The 14,699-nt window shown below is 44.9% G+C and overlaps 1 protein-coding gene across 1 annotated transcript in view; it reads right to left on the bottom strand.

The window, feature by feature from the left end:
* BAZ2B (bromodomain adjacent to zinc finger domain 2B) overlaps positions 1 to 14,699 on the bottom strand; it is a 914,692-nt gene that overhangs the window by 221,897 nt on the left and 678,096 nt on the right. Inside the window, exons 30-32 of the mRNA XM_030210692.1 lie at positions 12,328 to 12,986; positions 11,587 to 11,854; positions 11,312 to 11,467 (exon numbers count right to left, since the gene is read on the bottom strand). Coding sequence (XP_030066552.1) covers positions 11,312 to 11,467; positions 11,587 to 11,854; positions 12,328 to 12,986 — 1,083 coding nt within the window. The remainder of the gene's footprint in view (positions 1 to 11,311; positions 11,468 to 11,586; positions 11,855 to 12,327; positions 12,987 to 14,699) is intronic.

The following is a 14,699-nucleotide window of genomic DNA, read 5'->3' as shown; positions in this document are numbered from 1 at the left end:
CGCAGGCACCACCGAGTGCAGAGGAGGGCGCAGGTGATTAACTCCCTTGAGAAAACGCACCACATCTGGCTGCGAAGCCAGGGAAGCACCCTTCAGGCGGCCCCTGAAGCAAGCCAGGGCCGCTACCTGGACTTTAAGGGAACTGAGCGACAGGCCTTTCTCCAGACCTTCTTGCAGGAATGCCAACACTGAAGAAATTGGAGCAGTGAATGGAGAACATGAGCCTGCTTCACACCACGCTGCAAAGGTACGCCAAACCCTGGCGTAAGCAGTAGAAGTAGAGCGCTTCCTCGCTCTCAGCATAGTGGCGATGACCTTGTCTGAGAAGCCCTTCTTCCTCAGACGCTGCCACTCAATAGCCAGGCCGTAAGACCAAAGGGGGAGGGATCCTCCATCACCACGGGACCCTGATGTAACAGACCCTGCTCCACTGGCAGCCGCAGAGGATCGTCGACTGAGAGCCTGATCAAGTCCGCATACCAGGGACGTCTGGGCCAATCCGGACCCACCAGGATTATCCGGCCCGGATGCTTTGCCACCCGGTCTAGCACCCTGCCCAACATGGGCCAGGGCGGGAACACATAGAGGAGCTCTTGTGTCGGCCACTGTTGGAGAAGAGCATCTACTCCCAGGGATCGAGGGTCCCGTCCTCTGCTGAAAAAGCGCAGCACTTGGCAATTGGCCGATGACGCCATCAGATCTAGGCTCGGCTGGCCCCAGCGCTTCGTGATGCCCAAGAACGCCTGAGCAGATAGCTGCCACTCTCCGGGCTCCAAGGTATGGCGACTGAGAAAGTCCGCCTTGACATTCATGACTCCGGCAATGTGGGCCGCTGACAGCTGTTCCAGGTTCGCTTCCGCCCACTGGCATAGATTCATGGCCACTTTGGCTAGAGGGGCGCTCTTGGTACCTCCCTGGCGGTTGACATAGGCCACAGCCGTGGCATTGTCCGACAGGACACGTACTGGCTTCAACGCCAGTACCGGGATGAACTCCAAAAGCGCCAACCGAATGGCTCTGAGTTCCAGGAGGTTGATAGACCACTTTGCCTCTGCAGGAGACCAGAGCCCCTGCGCTGTCCTTCCCAAGCAGTGGGCTCCCCAGCCCGACAAAGAGGCGTCCGTCGTGACGACAATCCACTCCGGGGTCACCAGAGGCATTCCTGCAGACAACTTGTCTGTCTGCGTCCACCAGCTCAGCGCCTTGCGCACTGCTGGGTCCAAGGGAAGGCACACAGCATAATCCTCCGACATCGGAGTCCAGCGCTGCAGCAGAGAGTGTTGTAGTGGTCTCATATGAGCCCTGGCCCAGGGCACTACTTCCATCGTGGCCGTCATAGAGCCCAACAGCTGCACATAGTCCCAAGCCCGAAGAGGAGAGGCTACTAGGAACTGGTCCACCTGAGCCTGAAGCTTGACAATCCGATTGTCTGGCAGGAACACTCTGCCCACTTGGGTGTCGAATCGAACTCCCAGATATTCCAGGGACTGAGTTGGGCGCAGCTGGCTTTTCTCCCAGTTGATGATCCACCCCAGGGAGCTCAAAAGAGCAACCACCCGGTTCACAGCTTTGCCGCACTCTGCATAAGAGGGGGCTCGGATCAACCAGTCGTCCAGATAAGGATGGACTTGTACTCCTTCCTTCCTCAGGAAGGCCGCGATGACCACCATTACTTTGGAGAAGGTCCGCGGAGCAGTAGCCAACCCGAACGGGAGGGCTCTGAACTGGAAGTGTCGGCCCAGTACTGCAAAACGCAGAAAGCGTTGATGAGGAGGCCAGATGGGAATATACAAGTACGCTTCCTTGATGTCCAAGGATGCCAGGTACTCCCCTGCCTTCACTGCCGCTATAACAGAGCGGAGAGTCTCCATGCGAAAGTGCCGAACTTTCAAGGCCCGATTGACCCCTTTGAGGTCGAGGATAGGCCGTACAGAACCTCCTTTCTTTGGTACCACAAAGTAAATGGAGTAACGTCCCTTGCCAAGCTGATTTTCTGGCACCGGAACGACCGCCCCCAGGCGGATCAGATTGTCCAAGGTCTGCTGCACTGCCACAGCTTTGACCGGAGACTTGCAGGGAGAGAGTACAAACCCGTCTCTTAAGGGTCGGCAGAACTCTAGCTTGTAGCCGCCTCTGATGACTTCCAGCACCCAAGCGTCTGAAGTTATTGTGGTCCACTCGCCCAGAAACGAGGACAGCCGTCCTCCAATCTGCACTGGGGGGTGGACCAAGGCCCCGTCATTGGGTACGAGACCCTGGGGGAGGACCAGAGGGAGCACCTCCGGGACGGCGGTCTCTGCGAAAGGAATGCTGCTTGGGGGAGAAGTTCCTCTTGAAGGAAGAGGAGGCAGAAGAGCCCGACCTGCCCGGGCGGTACCGACGGGCTTCCTGAAACCGTCCTCTGGAGGTACCGGGGCGAGTACTAGCCCGAGCCCTGACCTCTGGTAACTTCTTGCCCTTAGACGTGCCGAGATCGGTCACGATTTTGTCCAGCTCGACCCCAAAGAGCAGCTTGCCTTTAAAAGGCAATTTAGCCAGGCGGGATTTAGAGGCGTGGTCAGCAGACCAATGCTTCAGCCAAAGCCACCGCCGCGCAGAGATTGTCTGAGCCATGCCTTTAGCTGAGGCCCTCAAGACATCATACAGCAAGTCTGCAAAATAGGCCAAGCCCGATTCCAGGGCCGGCCAATCAGCCCTCAAGGAATGATCCGAGGGGGAAGCCCGCTGCACCATAGTCAGGCACGCCCTGGCCACATAGGAGCCGCAAACTGAGGCCTGCAAACTTAAAGCAGCCGCCTCAAAGGACGACCTTAAGGCCGCCTCCAATCTTCTGTCTTGGGCGTCCTTTAGGGCCGTGCCACCTTCCACCGGCAACACCGTTTTCTTAGTCACCGCAGTGATTAAAGAATCCACGGTAGGCCACAGATAGGCCTCACGTTCACTTTCAGGCAAAGGACAGAGGCGGGACATAGCCCTAGCCACTTTGAGGCTCGCTTCCGGGACATCCCACTGAGCCGAAATTAAGGTGTGCATAGCATCATGCACGTGGAAGGTTCTAGGCGGGCGCTTCGTCCCCAGCATAATGGCAGAACCAACAGGGGCTGAGGGAGAGACGTCCTCCGGAGAGGAAATCTTCAAAATGCCCAAGGCCTGCACTAACAGGTTGGGCAAATCCTCTGAGCTAAAGAGCCGCGCTGCAGAGGGGTCATCCGCTCCATCCGAGCGGGGATCCGTCTCCTCCAAGGAATCCGCAAAGGACCGTTGGGAGAACTCAGAAACGCTGCCCTCATCTACATCGGAGGAGACAAAGTCCTCCAAGGCCTGGGAATCAACCCGAGGGCGTTTACCTCCGGGGGCCTCAACCTCTTTACCAGACGAGGGAGCAGGGGCAGCGTTTTGCATAAGGAAGGCCTGATGCAGCAGCAAAACAAACTCGGGGGAGAAACCCCCCAGACTGTGCACTTCCGCAGCCTGGACTACAGCCCTAGACGCACTCTCAACCGGCGCTCGCAAGAGCGGGGGAGAGACATGCTGCGCATCCAAAATGGCGTCCGGCGCGACACTCCGCGAAGGAGCCGCGCGGGAAGAACAGCGCTTAAGTTTAGCCGCTTTTGTGCCGTCGCCCAAATTAAGGGCGTTCATGGCATTAACGTCTCCCACCTCAAGGGCGGCCCAAGAAGAAGCCGTCCGAGCCGCGTGGCCGGCCAAGATGGCGGAGGCGAGCAGTGGGGGATGGGCGTTTATGGCGGGAAAAACCGCCACACCGGAGGAAGGACCGGGACACTCATCGGTCACGAAACTGTCACCCAACAAGGGCGAATCAGACTTTAAGACCCCCGCATCCCCTCTAGAAGCGCACAAGCGATCCGGGGAGCGACTCTTTGCGCCCTCGCCCTCCGACGCCATAGGCCACGTGGAGATCAATCGGGAACCCCCTGCCCGCTATAAAAAGGTAAAAATTACCTGCTTTCCGCTCCGAGCTGTAACGACCTGGTGTCCCAGTGAGTAGCTGCAAAAAACGTTTAAATAAACGTCGAAATAAACGCCTTTAAGGACGTTCAAAATTTTTTTTTTTTTTTTTTAAACGGAGCCAGCGGGAGGGGGGAGAAAAGGAGGGACCTGGCGCCACCAGGTTTGCACTTGCTCAAGAAGAGCCCTCAACCCCAGGCACTCAACAAAACCTAAAAATTAGGCTTGGAGGCCTAGCCAGAGCTGCTGCTGTGTGTGACCACCACCTGCTGAGATAGAGAACATACTGAGGAGTTTCCGGCAGCACATGACCACATATAGGGAGGCAAAAGTTTGCTCTCTATCTCCACCTGCTGGTAGATGGACACAACCCACCAGTCTATGGATTGATCAGCATGATGATATGGAATAGACATTTAGTATTACATAAGGATCTTGGGTAACTTGATAATGATAAAGCATGATAGTGGTTTAACAAGCAAATATTGTAAGGCAATTCTGGATATATGTGTAGAAGTTCACATTTGTTGATCTTTATGGTATGCTTTGTTAAAGAGATGGGTCTTCAGTAGTTTGCGGAAGTTCGTTAGTTCATAGATCATTTTTAATCTATCAGGTCTGACATGTAGGCTGGGGCATCTCCGTGAATGATTTTGTGAACTAGGGTACATATTTTTAACGTGATGCATTCTTTAAGTGGGAGCCAGTGTAGCTTTTCTCGTAGGGGTTTAGCACTTTCATATTTTGTTTTACCGAATATGAGTCTAGCTGAAGTGTTCTGGGCTGTCTGAAGTTTCTTGATTATTTGCTCTTTGCAGCCAGCATAGAGTGCGTTGCAATAGTCTAGATGTCTGAGTACCATTGACTGCACCAGGCTACGGAAGACGGTCCTTGGGAAGAAAGGTCTTACTCTTTTTAATTTCCACATCTTCTTGGTTGTGTTTTTCGCGTGACTCTCAAGTGTTAGGTGTCGATCAATGGTAACTCCAAGAATTTTTAGGGTGTTCGAAATTGGAAGATTCAGTTTTGGTGTATTAATGGTGGTGAATTTGTTCGTGTTATGTTGAGAGGTGAGTATTAGGCATTGGGTTTTTTCTGCATTGAGTTTCAGTTAAAATGTGTCCGCCCATGAATGCATGATATGTAGACTCTGGTTGATATCATTAGAAATTTCCTTTAGATCTTGTTTAAATGTGATGTAGATCGTTACGTTGTCTGCGTATATGTGTGGGTTGAGGTTTTGGTTTGATAGTTTGGCCAAGGGTATCATCATTAGGTTGAATAAGGTCGGTGAGAGGGGGGATCCCTGTGGAACTCCGCATTCAGGTATCCATGTGGCTGATGTAGTCGAGTTAGATGTCACTTGGTATGATCGTGTGGTTAGGAACCCCTTGAACCAATTAAGAACGTTGCTTCCAATTCCGAAGTACTGGAGGATATGTAGTAGTATTCCATGATCAACCATATCGAAGGCGCTAGACATGTCGAATTGTAGAAGTAGTATGTTCTTGCCAGTTGCAATCAATTGTTTGAATTTAGTCATGAGAGTAACTAGTACTGTTTCAGTACTGTGGTTAGATCGAAATCCTGACTGGGAGTCGTGTAGTATTGAGAATTTGTTTAAATAATTTGTGAGTTGTTTGGTCACCATTCCTTCCGTTAGTTTGGTTATTAAGGGAATGGATGCTACTGGCCTGTAGATCTAGAGATACCAGCCATGAGTTGTGATCCAAGAGTGGCAGAATAATTGGTAGGGTGGTCATTCTGAATTTTTCTTTTTTCACAAATTTGTTTAATGGTCTGAGATCAAGGATTGAACAGAGACCCCCCTTTTTCTTTGGTATTAGAAAAAAACCTTGAGTAGAACCCGGTATTCTGGTGACACTCTGGAACTGGTTCGATGGCATTGATCTCGTTCTGTAACAATTTAAAATGAGTTGCTGGTATCTGAGTAAGGACTCGGTGACTGAAAGATGGTGGGGAGGAAAAAAGAATTCAATATCCGTTCTGAATAATTGAAAGAACCCAATTGTCCGTTGTTATGTTTGACCAAGTTTGTTGGAAAAATTGAACTCGCCCCCCCACTAGTATCTCCATTGTAGACGTAGGGTCAAAAAGTAGGAATTGGTTTTGCAACCAGAGAAATAGATTGTTTATTCGGTTTCCTTTCTTTGTATGATCTTTTTTGTTGCTGCAGTCTATTCTGCTTATTGTTTTTATAATTGGGGGAATATTTATTATATGGATATTGTTTTTGAGATTGGAACCTCCTCTTAGATGTGAAGTAGGGGTTTTTATTATAGAACGATCTACCATGTTCTAGATTATCGTCTTCAAGGGTGTCAAGTGTCGTGCAGTCCTGTTTAATGTTGTCTATAATTTCCTTGACCGTCTCCAAACAAGTTGTCTCCTGGACAGGGTGCATCAGCTACTCTGTTATGAACATCTTCATGGAAAGCTGAAGCCTTTAACCATGCTAATCATCTAGTAGCAATGCTCACTGCAGCTCCTCTGATCGATGTGTCAAATGAATCATGAGTTGCCAAAATGAGTTGGGTGGCTGTATGTTCAAAATCGTGTAGGGCAGCTCGAATAGGAGACTGTAAAGTTTGAGGTAGCCCCTCCACCAGCTTTTCTAATGTCTCTAAAATCGAGAACCAATAGTCAGTATAATGAAAAATGTGGGTACCTATCCTGGCGTTCAACATGGTATTTTGATAGATGCGTTTGCCCAGGAGGTCCATCAGTTTTATAACTTTAGTAGGGGGAAAATTAAAGTGATCTCTAGAACTCTTATTTTTCCTCATGGCCGATTGTACTATAATGGAATGATGAGGAAGTTGAGGTTTGTCAAAACCTAGGGTGTCCTGTATCTTGTATTTAGTATCTAGACTTTTCTTCGTGGGTCTAGTAGTGAAAGGAGTTTTCCACAATAGTCTGTGTTGATCTTTTAAGGCAATAAGTAACGGTAGCGCTATAATCTCTTTTGGCGCATCCTTATAATGCAGCGCTTGCAATTTTCTAGACCTTGGGTCAGGTTGAGCTATAGATTGAATATTTAATTCTGAAGTGAGTTTCAGCAAAACATTTGGGTAGGAGGTGTCATCTGGTTGAGATGATTTGGAAGGTGGTGGAGAAGGCGGGTCTGATGAAAGACCAGGGGTGTTATTACTTTGATCCTCAGGAGAATATGATGATGTTCTAGAGACACAGTCTAAATTTTCTGGAGAAGATTCGTAGTCAGAGAGCATCTCAGCAGCTATAGAAGATGATGTTGAAATTGACCATGACCGCTTCCTACTTAAAATTGGGGGGGGGGGGGGGGGGGGGGGGGGGGGTCAGAATGCGGCGAAACTCTTGAATATGAAGTAGATTGTTGAGGTGCTTCAGTGAGATGTTGCTGAGTTGTTAGTTGTTGTTGCTGATTTTGAATAAGAAATTGCTTCAAGAGCTGGAAAAGGTCCGGTGAGGTCTCTTGTTGTAGCTTGGAGAGATGTCCCTGGTGAGCAGCAGGCAAAGGAGGCATCAGTTGTTCCTATGAAAATCTCTGTGAGATATTACTCTCATCATGTAAATTACTAGGAGCAGACACGCTACTACTACTACTTATCATTTCTATAGCGCTACTAGACGTACGCAGCGCTGTACACTTGAACATGAAGAGACAGTCCCTGCTCGACAGAGCTTACAATCTAATTAGGACAGACAAACAGGACAAACAAGAGATAGGGAATATTAAGGTGAGGATGATAAAATAAGGGTTCTGAACAAGTGAATAAGGGTTAGGAGTTAAAAGCAGCATCAAAAAGGTGGGCTTTTAGCTTAGATTTGAAGACGGTCAGAGATGGAGCTTGGCTTACCGACTCAGGAAGTCTATTCCAGGCATATGGTGCAGCAAGATAAAAGGAACGGAGTCTGGAGTTAGCGGTGGAGGAGAAGGGTACAGATAAGAGAGATTTACCCAGTGAACGGAGTTCCCGGGGAAGAATGTAGGGAGAGATGAGAGTGGAGAGGTACTGAGGAGCTGCAGAGTGAATGCACTTATAGGTCAATAGGAGGAGTTTGAACTGTATGCGGAAATGGATAGGAAGCCAGTGAAGTGACTTGAGGAGAGGGCTAATATGAGCATAATGACCCTGTAATTGGAATGCTGGGAGGAGACAGATGAGTTAGAATGACGGTACCGAGGAGAATGAGACTGTTGATGGTTTCTACAAGTGACAGGAAAATTGGTATCATGTCTATGCCTGGATGAATTGCTATGATTACTATGCCTGTGAGGGGATCTATGACGGTGCCGATGAGAAACATGACTGCTGTGTCTGTGAGAGTCTTGGTGCTGATGCTTCAGATCAGCTGTTTGTCGGTGTTTAGAAATCTGATCTGTGCCTTGACTCCGCCTTGGTTGCTTAGCAGGAGATTGGCTTTCCTCCGTGATTGGAGCTTGTTCAGTGACATCAGCAGTGTGTGCTTCGGAGCCGACTAAGGAGGCAGGAGAACACAGTGACTGCTCTGATTTTACTATCTGAGATTGCAGGTAAATCCTTGTCCGGTTTAGAAGGAGAATATTTTCTTTTTGAAGTACTCTTTGTGTTAGGAGACTTAGAAGAAGGCAGAGTTTCTTGAACTACTGCTCTGAGCTTTAAGTCCCTTATTTTCCTTGTTCTCGGCAGCAGTTGAACACAGAGAACAATTTTCATTTAAGTGAGCTGGACCCAAACCGTGAATATAAACATTAGGAGGGTCAGCGTTTGACATCTTATTTTTACAAGCTGAACAGCGCTTAAAGCCCTGTTTCTTTGAAGACATGACTGGAAACAATAATGAAGCAAAATCAAATTCGGTAAAATTAATTAACGGATTAATGATGAAAGTATAACAAAAGAAATACTGAAAGAAATTAAAAATAATGTTTTTTGGGGGGTTTTTTTGTGACGGGAATTCTGAGAGGCACTGGATCGCAAAAAGGTCTGATCATTATCGCGGAAAGAAAAAAACTGAGAGGGGGCGGTTACTGTTGGTGTTTATATCACTGTAAGATGCAGGAATGCGAGCTCATACACACTATAAATATGTAAACCAAGTTTTTAGCTTTGGCATTGGTCTGGGTCAGTGACGTCGTGGAGGAGTCACTTCACTTGTGTGGCTGCAAGATTAGGCTGTCCAGAGAGAAATGACTGCTTCCATATGGCGGCCCTATACTACTACTACTATTTAGCATTTCTAGAGGCCACCACCCTAGATACATCATCAAAGAGGGAGTGAGGAAGATTTAAATCTATTTATTCAGCCTTTCTCTCGTCTGTTGCCACAAGGATAAAAGGGAGACAGGCTGCAGTAGGATGCAAAGCAGCTCTTTTTCTGCCCTGCTGGGTCTGTTCTAGTGCTGCCCCTTTGTCAAAGGGAAGCAAGGTGAAGGGAGAGGAGGGAGAATGTCTAAATGTAGGAAATAGAGCAGCTATTTTCTGCTGCATGAGATCTGGACACACTCAATTAGTGTCGGGACATAGACCCAATGTACCCATGCTTAGTAACACCCTCAGTTATAAAATATATAGGTGCTCATTTTCAAAGCATGTAGAGTCTAGACTATGTGCTTTGAAAATGAGCCTCATAGTATCCTTTTAATTCAGCATGATAAAGAATGCCACATACTCAATTAAATTACATGGAAATACTTAAAACAAATAGGAGGAAATATTTTTTCACTCAGAGAATGGTTAAGCTCTGGAACTTGCTGCCGGAGGATGTTGCAACAATAAAGTATCTAGGTTTTAAAAAGGTTTGGACAAACTTCTGGAGGGAAAGTCCATAATCTGTTATTGAGACAGACATGGGGGAAGCCACTGCTTGCCCTGGGATTGGTAACATGGAATGTTGCTACTATCTGGGTTTCTGCCAGGTACTTGTTGTCAGCAATCGTTGTCTAGGTTTGGTCCCATGACACTTATGACCTGGATTGGCTACTGTTGGAAGCAGAATACTGAAGGGCCCTTTTACTAAGCCGCGTAAGCATCTACGTGTACCCAAAGTGCGCCAAAATGGAGTTACCGCCTGACTACCACATGGCTCTTGCAGTAATTTCATTTTTGGCGTGCGTCCAATACGCGCGTCTGAAAAATATTTTTTATTTTTGGGCATGAGTAGAAGATGCACACCAATTGGCATTTGGAACACATAGGTCATTACCACCCGGTTACCGCGTGAGTCTTTATCGCTAGGTCAATGGCTGGCGGTAAGGTCTCAGACCCAAAATGAATGCGTGGCAATTTTCATCTTGGCAAAAAAAAGGCCTTTTTTTTAAAGCGCGCTAAAAAATGGATCGGCGCGCGTCCAAAACCCGTGCCTACACTACCACAAGCTATTTTTCAGCACGCCTTTGTAAAAGGACCCCTGAACTAGATGGACCATTGGTCTGATCCAATATGGCTATTCTTATGTTTTTATGCTATGTTCTTATGACATGACATAGGACACAACATTTAAAAAGTTTTACAAAGAACTATTATATAGATGAGAAACAGAAAAATTATTTATTTAATTTTGATATTCTGTTTGACACATAAATCAACCCTAAATGAATTGCAGAAATAAAATAATGCCATATACTCAAAACATAGAACCTGAACAATATAAAACAAGCCAGATCTAAATATAAAAACTTTAAACTATTAACCCAATTAGGATAATACTTGAAAATACAAACCTTAAGTTCCTGAAAATGTTGACTAAAAAGCCAGGTCTTCTTTTTCTTTCTATCAGGTAATTTGTTTCTAGCCTGGCCTGAAGCAATTTGACTAAAAAAATCTGTCAATCTACCAGATTTCAAAGTTGCAATCAATTTAAAATGTTTTGGACAAGTTAAAGTATAGGGAATTGCAATAATCAAGCTGTCTTGGAACTAAAGAATGCAAAATAGATACTAAACCTTTTCCCCACTGATATTCACCTGGTGGTATGTGGTTAGCTGCCAGCGGCGGCGCTGACCCTGGATATTCAATACTGTGCCATTTCCAGTGACCAGCATTGAATATCCAGGTTTTTTGGCTGGCTCTAACTTAACCAGCTATATGAATATTCAGTGCTGGCTGGCTAACAGAAGGCAATGATAAGACTGCTATTTATACAGACTGATTTGCCTGCTAAACGTAGCCAGCCAGTGCTTGAGTATTTGTGATATAGCCAGTTAGCCACTATGTGCTAATATTCAGCAGAGATAACCAGCTATCTTGCACTGAATATTAGCGCTTAGCCAGCTAAGCGTTATTTAACAGGCCCTTTGCGATAAAAAAGTTGCTACAATATAAAACTATTATAGTTTATATCTTGAAGCATTACATACCATCTTTATTCTTGATGCAGGCCTGTGTAATATAATCCAAGTGTTTCTGGATCTGCTTTTGTAAGGACTTTTCTCTTATTCCCCTGAGATGTAGCACTTTAAGCAAAGCTTTTAGTTCCTCTGGATCAGTGATTCTCCACCAGCCAAACTGCATTTCTAATAGATAATTGTACAGACACTTTTTTAACAAAATGAAATACACATTAAAAATATTTCAGTCTAATTTAAGCAAATACTACAATCCCATTCTAGGAATATACTATTAGACTGTATACCTTCAGGTATGGGTTTTGGACTAGAATAATCTACTGGTTTGGGTACTTCAACTGCTGTATTGAGAGTGCAAGCTGACTTTTCATTTTGTGGCACTGGTGATTCACTTTTACTTGCATGAATGGTGGGTATCATGAATGAACTTCCATTTCCTTCTGACATCCCTAATCCAAGACTAGGTAAAGGAGATGAAAACGGAAGAGTTGACGTAAGAACTCCAGCAGGCCATCCACAAAACTGAACTCCCACTAGAGGTAAGCCAGACTTCATCTACATTGAGAAAAAAATGAAAATTATTTAGAAAATGGCTTATAGTAGATTGCAATACTATTTTATTTTAGAAGGAAATGCATTTTACTGATTTCACATTTATATTTTAAAAATGTTTGATTCACCCTACTATACTTAAATGCGTGCTAATTTCTGTAACAAAGGAATTAGCACATACAAGAAGTTATGTATTTTTCCTCTGTGGAACCCCTATTGCAAGAAAAGTAATAAAGAATATATATATATATATATATATATATATATATATATATATATATATATATAAAACTAACTATATCAAAATAACCAAGATTTACATTAAATTCCTGTTTGTTTTGGTCCACACTCCAAATCATGTTTACTTCCATCAGCAGTCATATACAAATACATACAAACTCAAAATTAGAACAGCAAAATAGAAATATACTGTTTTAAAGTGTAATACATTAATACGTGCAGTTTTATGAACCAACCTGAAGCGTAAATGGATTTAGTCCCATGGGAGTTTGTGCACAGGATGAAACAAGAACTGGAGATGGGATTGGTGAAGGTGACTGCGATTGAGGATGCGAATGTGGGCTCACAGAGGAAGGAACCACTGGCAAATCTCTATGCGTAACAGAAGTACTATCACAGGGTGTTCTAGGTAGAAGGCTGAACCATTGTCTGTTCTTTTCTGTAAGAGTCTTTAGTAGTTGATCATTTGGGATTATCGAAGAGCTGTAAAACTTTCCTGGTCCACTTACAATGGGATTAAAAAAACTATTAGAATCTGGTTGTTCAGAGTTGCATTGTGATGTACTTGGCTGAATACTGCAAATAGGGTTTCTTGTGTTATTTTGATAAGTTAATATACATCCATTTGTGGCACCACTATTTGTTTTTTGGATTATAATATCAGATTCAGGAGGCATTTTTGCTACTTCTAACAGCTTGCTTAGTTTTGAGAAAGAGCCAGGTTTTTGCAGAAATAGATTAGTGTTATCCTTTTCTTTAATTCTTTCCCTCTGACCACAAATACTTGGATTTAAACAGTTTCGTTTTTCTTCAGCTCTCTCATATGTTTCTTCCTTAATCTGGATACATTCTGCCATTTTCAGTCTCTCTCTTTCTTTTGCAATTTCTTCTAAACCTAAGAAATTGAATTTAAAAATATTAGCTGTGACTTAAATCATGTTTATAAATAAACATCTCTAACAAAATTAAAAATGGAGAAAAACTACCACACAGTGCACCAAGCCAGCTTCTGTCATGTACCTCAAATAACTAAGAATGCTAAAAAAAAAAAAAAAAAAGAGAGGATTCTTGGTCTGTCTGTGCCTCAGGTTTCAGGATACAGGAGACTCATGTTTGATTTTCCTATCCATCATCATCGTGTTTGATTTTCCTATCCAACACATCATTGTGCTTTCTTTTTCACTGCCCCCTTTCATTGGAATGCTTTCTCCCTTCCTCTTCAGGCAGAATCATCTTTTAAAATGTTTAAGGTAGCTTTAAAAACACATCTTTTTTAAGCAAGCAAGCATTTTCTTTAGAATGAATTAGGTTTAGTGTCACCATTCCTTACCTTGCCTTTTCCCCCCTCCATCTTCCCAAATTTCTCTCCCCCCCCTGTAGTGCTGCTATAATTGTCTTGGTGTGATTGCTCTTTTGCTTTCCTGTCACACTGTTGTAGTTACTTTGTTACTATTTTGTAAACCACTCAGTTCTGTGAGTCAGCTTGGGCGGTAATATCAAGTTTTAATAAACTATAGTAGGGTTCAAGTGCACAATAGAGGCAATGGGCTCAAAGTGCAGAGATGTAGTAAAACAAGAGTTACCACTATTGTTGTAAAGAGAAAAGGTGATCCATTAAATTGCAATAAACCATAAACCATATTGTGGTGACTCCCATGATCTCAGATAAACAATGAAAGTAAGTATAGAAGGAGATTTCCCTTCAGCCCTCAGGGATAGCAATGGCACCTAAATTGCCCATACCTGTTTGTGTTCGATTAAGGAATCTGTGGAGAAATTTTTTTTTTTTTTTAAAAGGCGGATTCTTTGAGGAAGTGATACACTGTACTGGACCAACATCAGAATTACTGTAGATGTTGCTGTACATAAGATTGAGAGCAAACCTGTACAGTGTCTAAGTTAAAATGCCTCATCTTATCTTCTCAGCACAATAAGTTTAAACCTACAACTTTGAATATCCCAGACTACTCCCTCCCTATTTCAGATAGCCTAAAACTACTTGGCAACACAACTGACCAGAACCTGACCCTGGAAACCCAAGTAAATTGCACCACAAAGAAAATGTTCTACTCAATGTGGAAACTCAAACGTATAAAACCTTTTTTTCCTCGAGATGTTTTCCGCAACTTGGTTCAGTCAATTAAGCCATCTAGACTACTGCAACGGAATCTATGCAGGTTGTAAGGAACAACTAATTAAGAAACTTCAGACCGCCCAGAACACAGCAGCAAGACTTATCTTGGTAAATCAAAATTTGAATCTGCTGGGGGAGGAAGTGACGTCAGTGGAGCGAATGGCCGCCTAAGCGCTGTGCTCTTGAAAACCCACGATAAAAGCAGCAAATTCCCCCTTCACATAATAGCGAAAACAGGCTAACAATGAAGCAGAGGAAAGCCGCGACAGGCAGGGAATGAAAGCAGCGATGCAGGCGCGAGGAGAGCCGGTGAGCCTGTCACAGTTCACGTTCGTGAGCGGCGCGGCTCAGAAGCGCATGGCAGCTCGAGTGAAGGAGCCCGGTGGTTCACAGGAGTCAATGGTAGAGCAGACGGGAGTGGAGCTGTTTCCATCGCAAGAGCAGGCGGAGCAGGGAAGCGGAAGTTTCCCAGAG

This window comes from Microcaecilia unicolor, chromosome 7, assembly GCF_901765095.1.
Source record: "Microcaecilia unicolor chromosome 7, aMicUni1.1, whole genome shotgun sequence".
Classification (NCBI taxonomy): Eukaryota; Metazoa; Chordata; class Amphibia; order Gymnophiona; family Siphonopidae; genus Microcaecilia; species Microcaecilia unicolor.
Note: the sequence above shows the minus strand (reverse complement) of the source record. Positions and strands in the feature narration are given on the sequence as shown.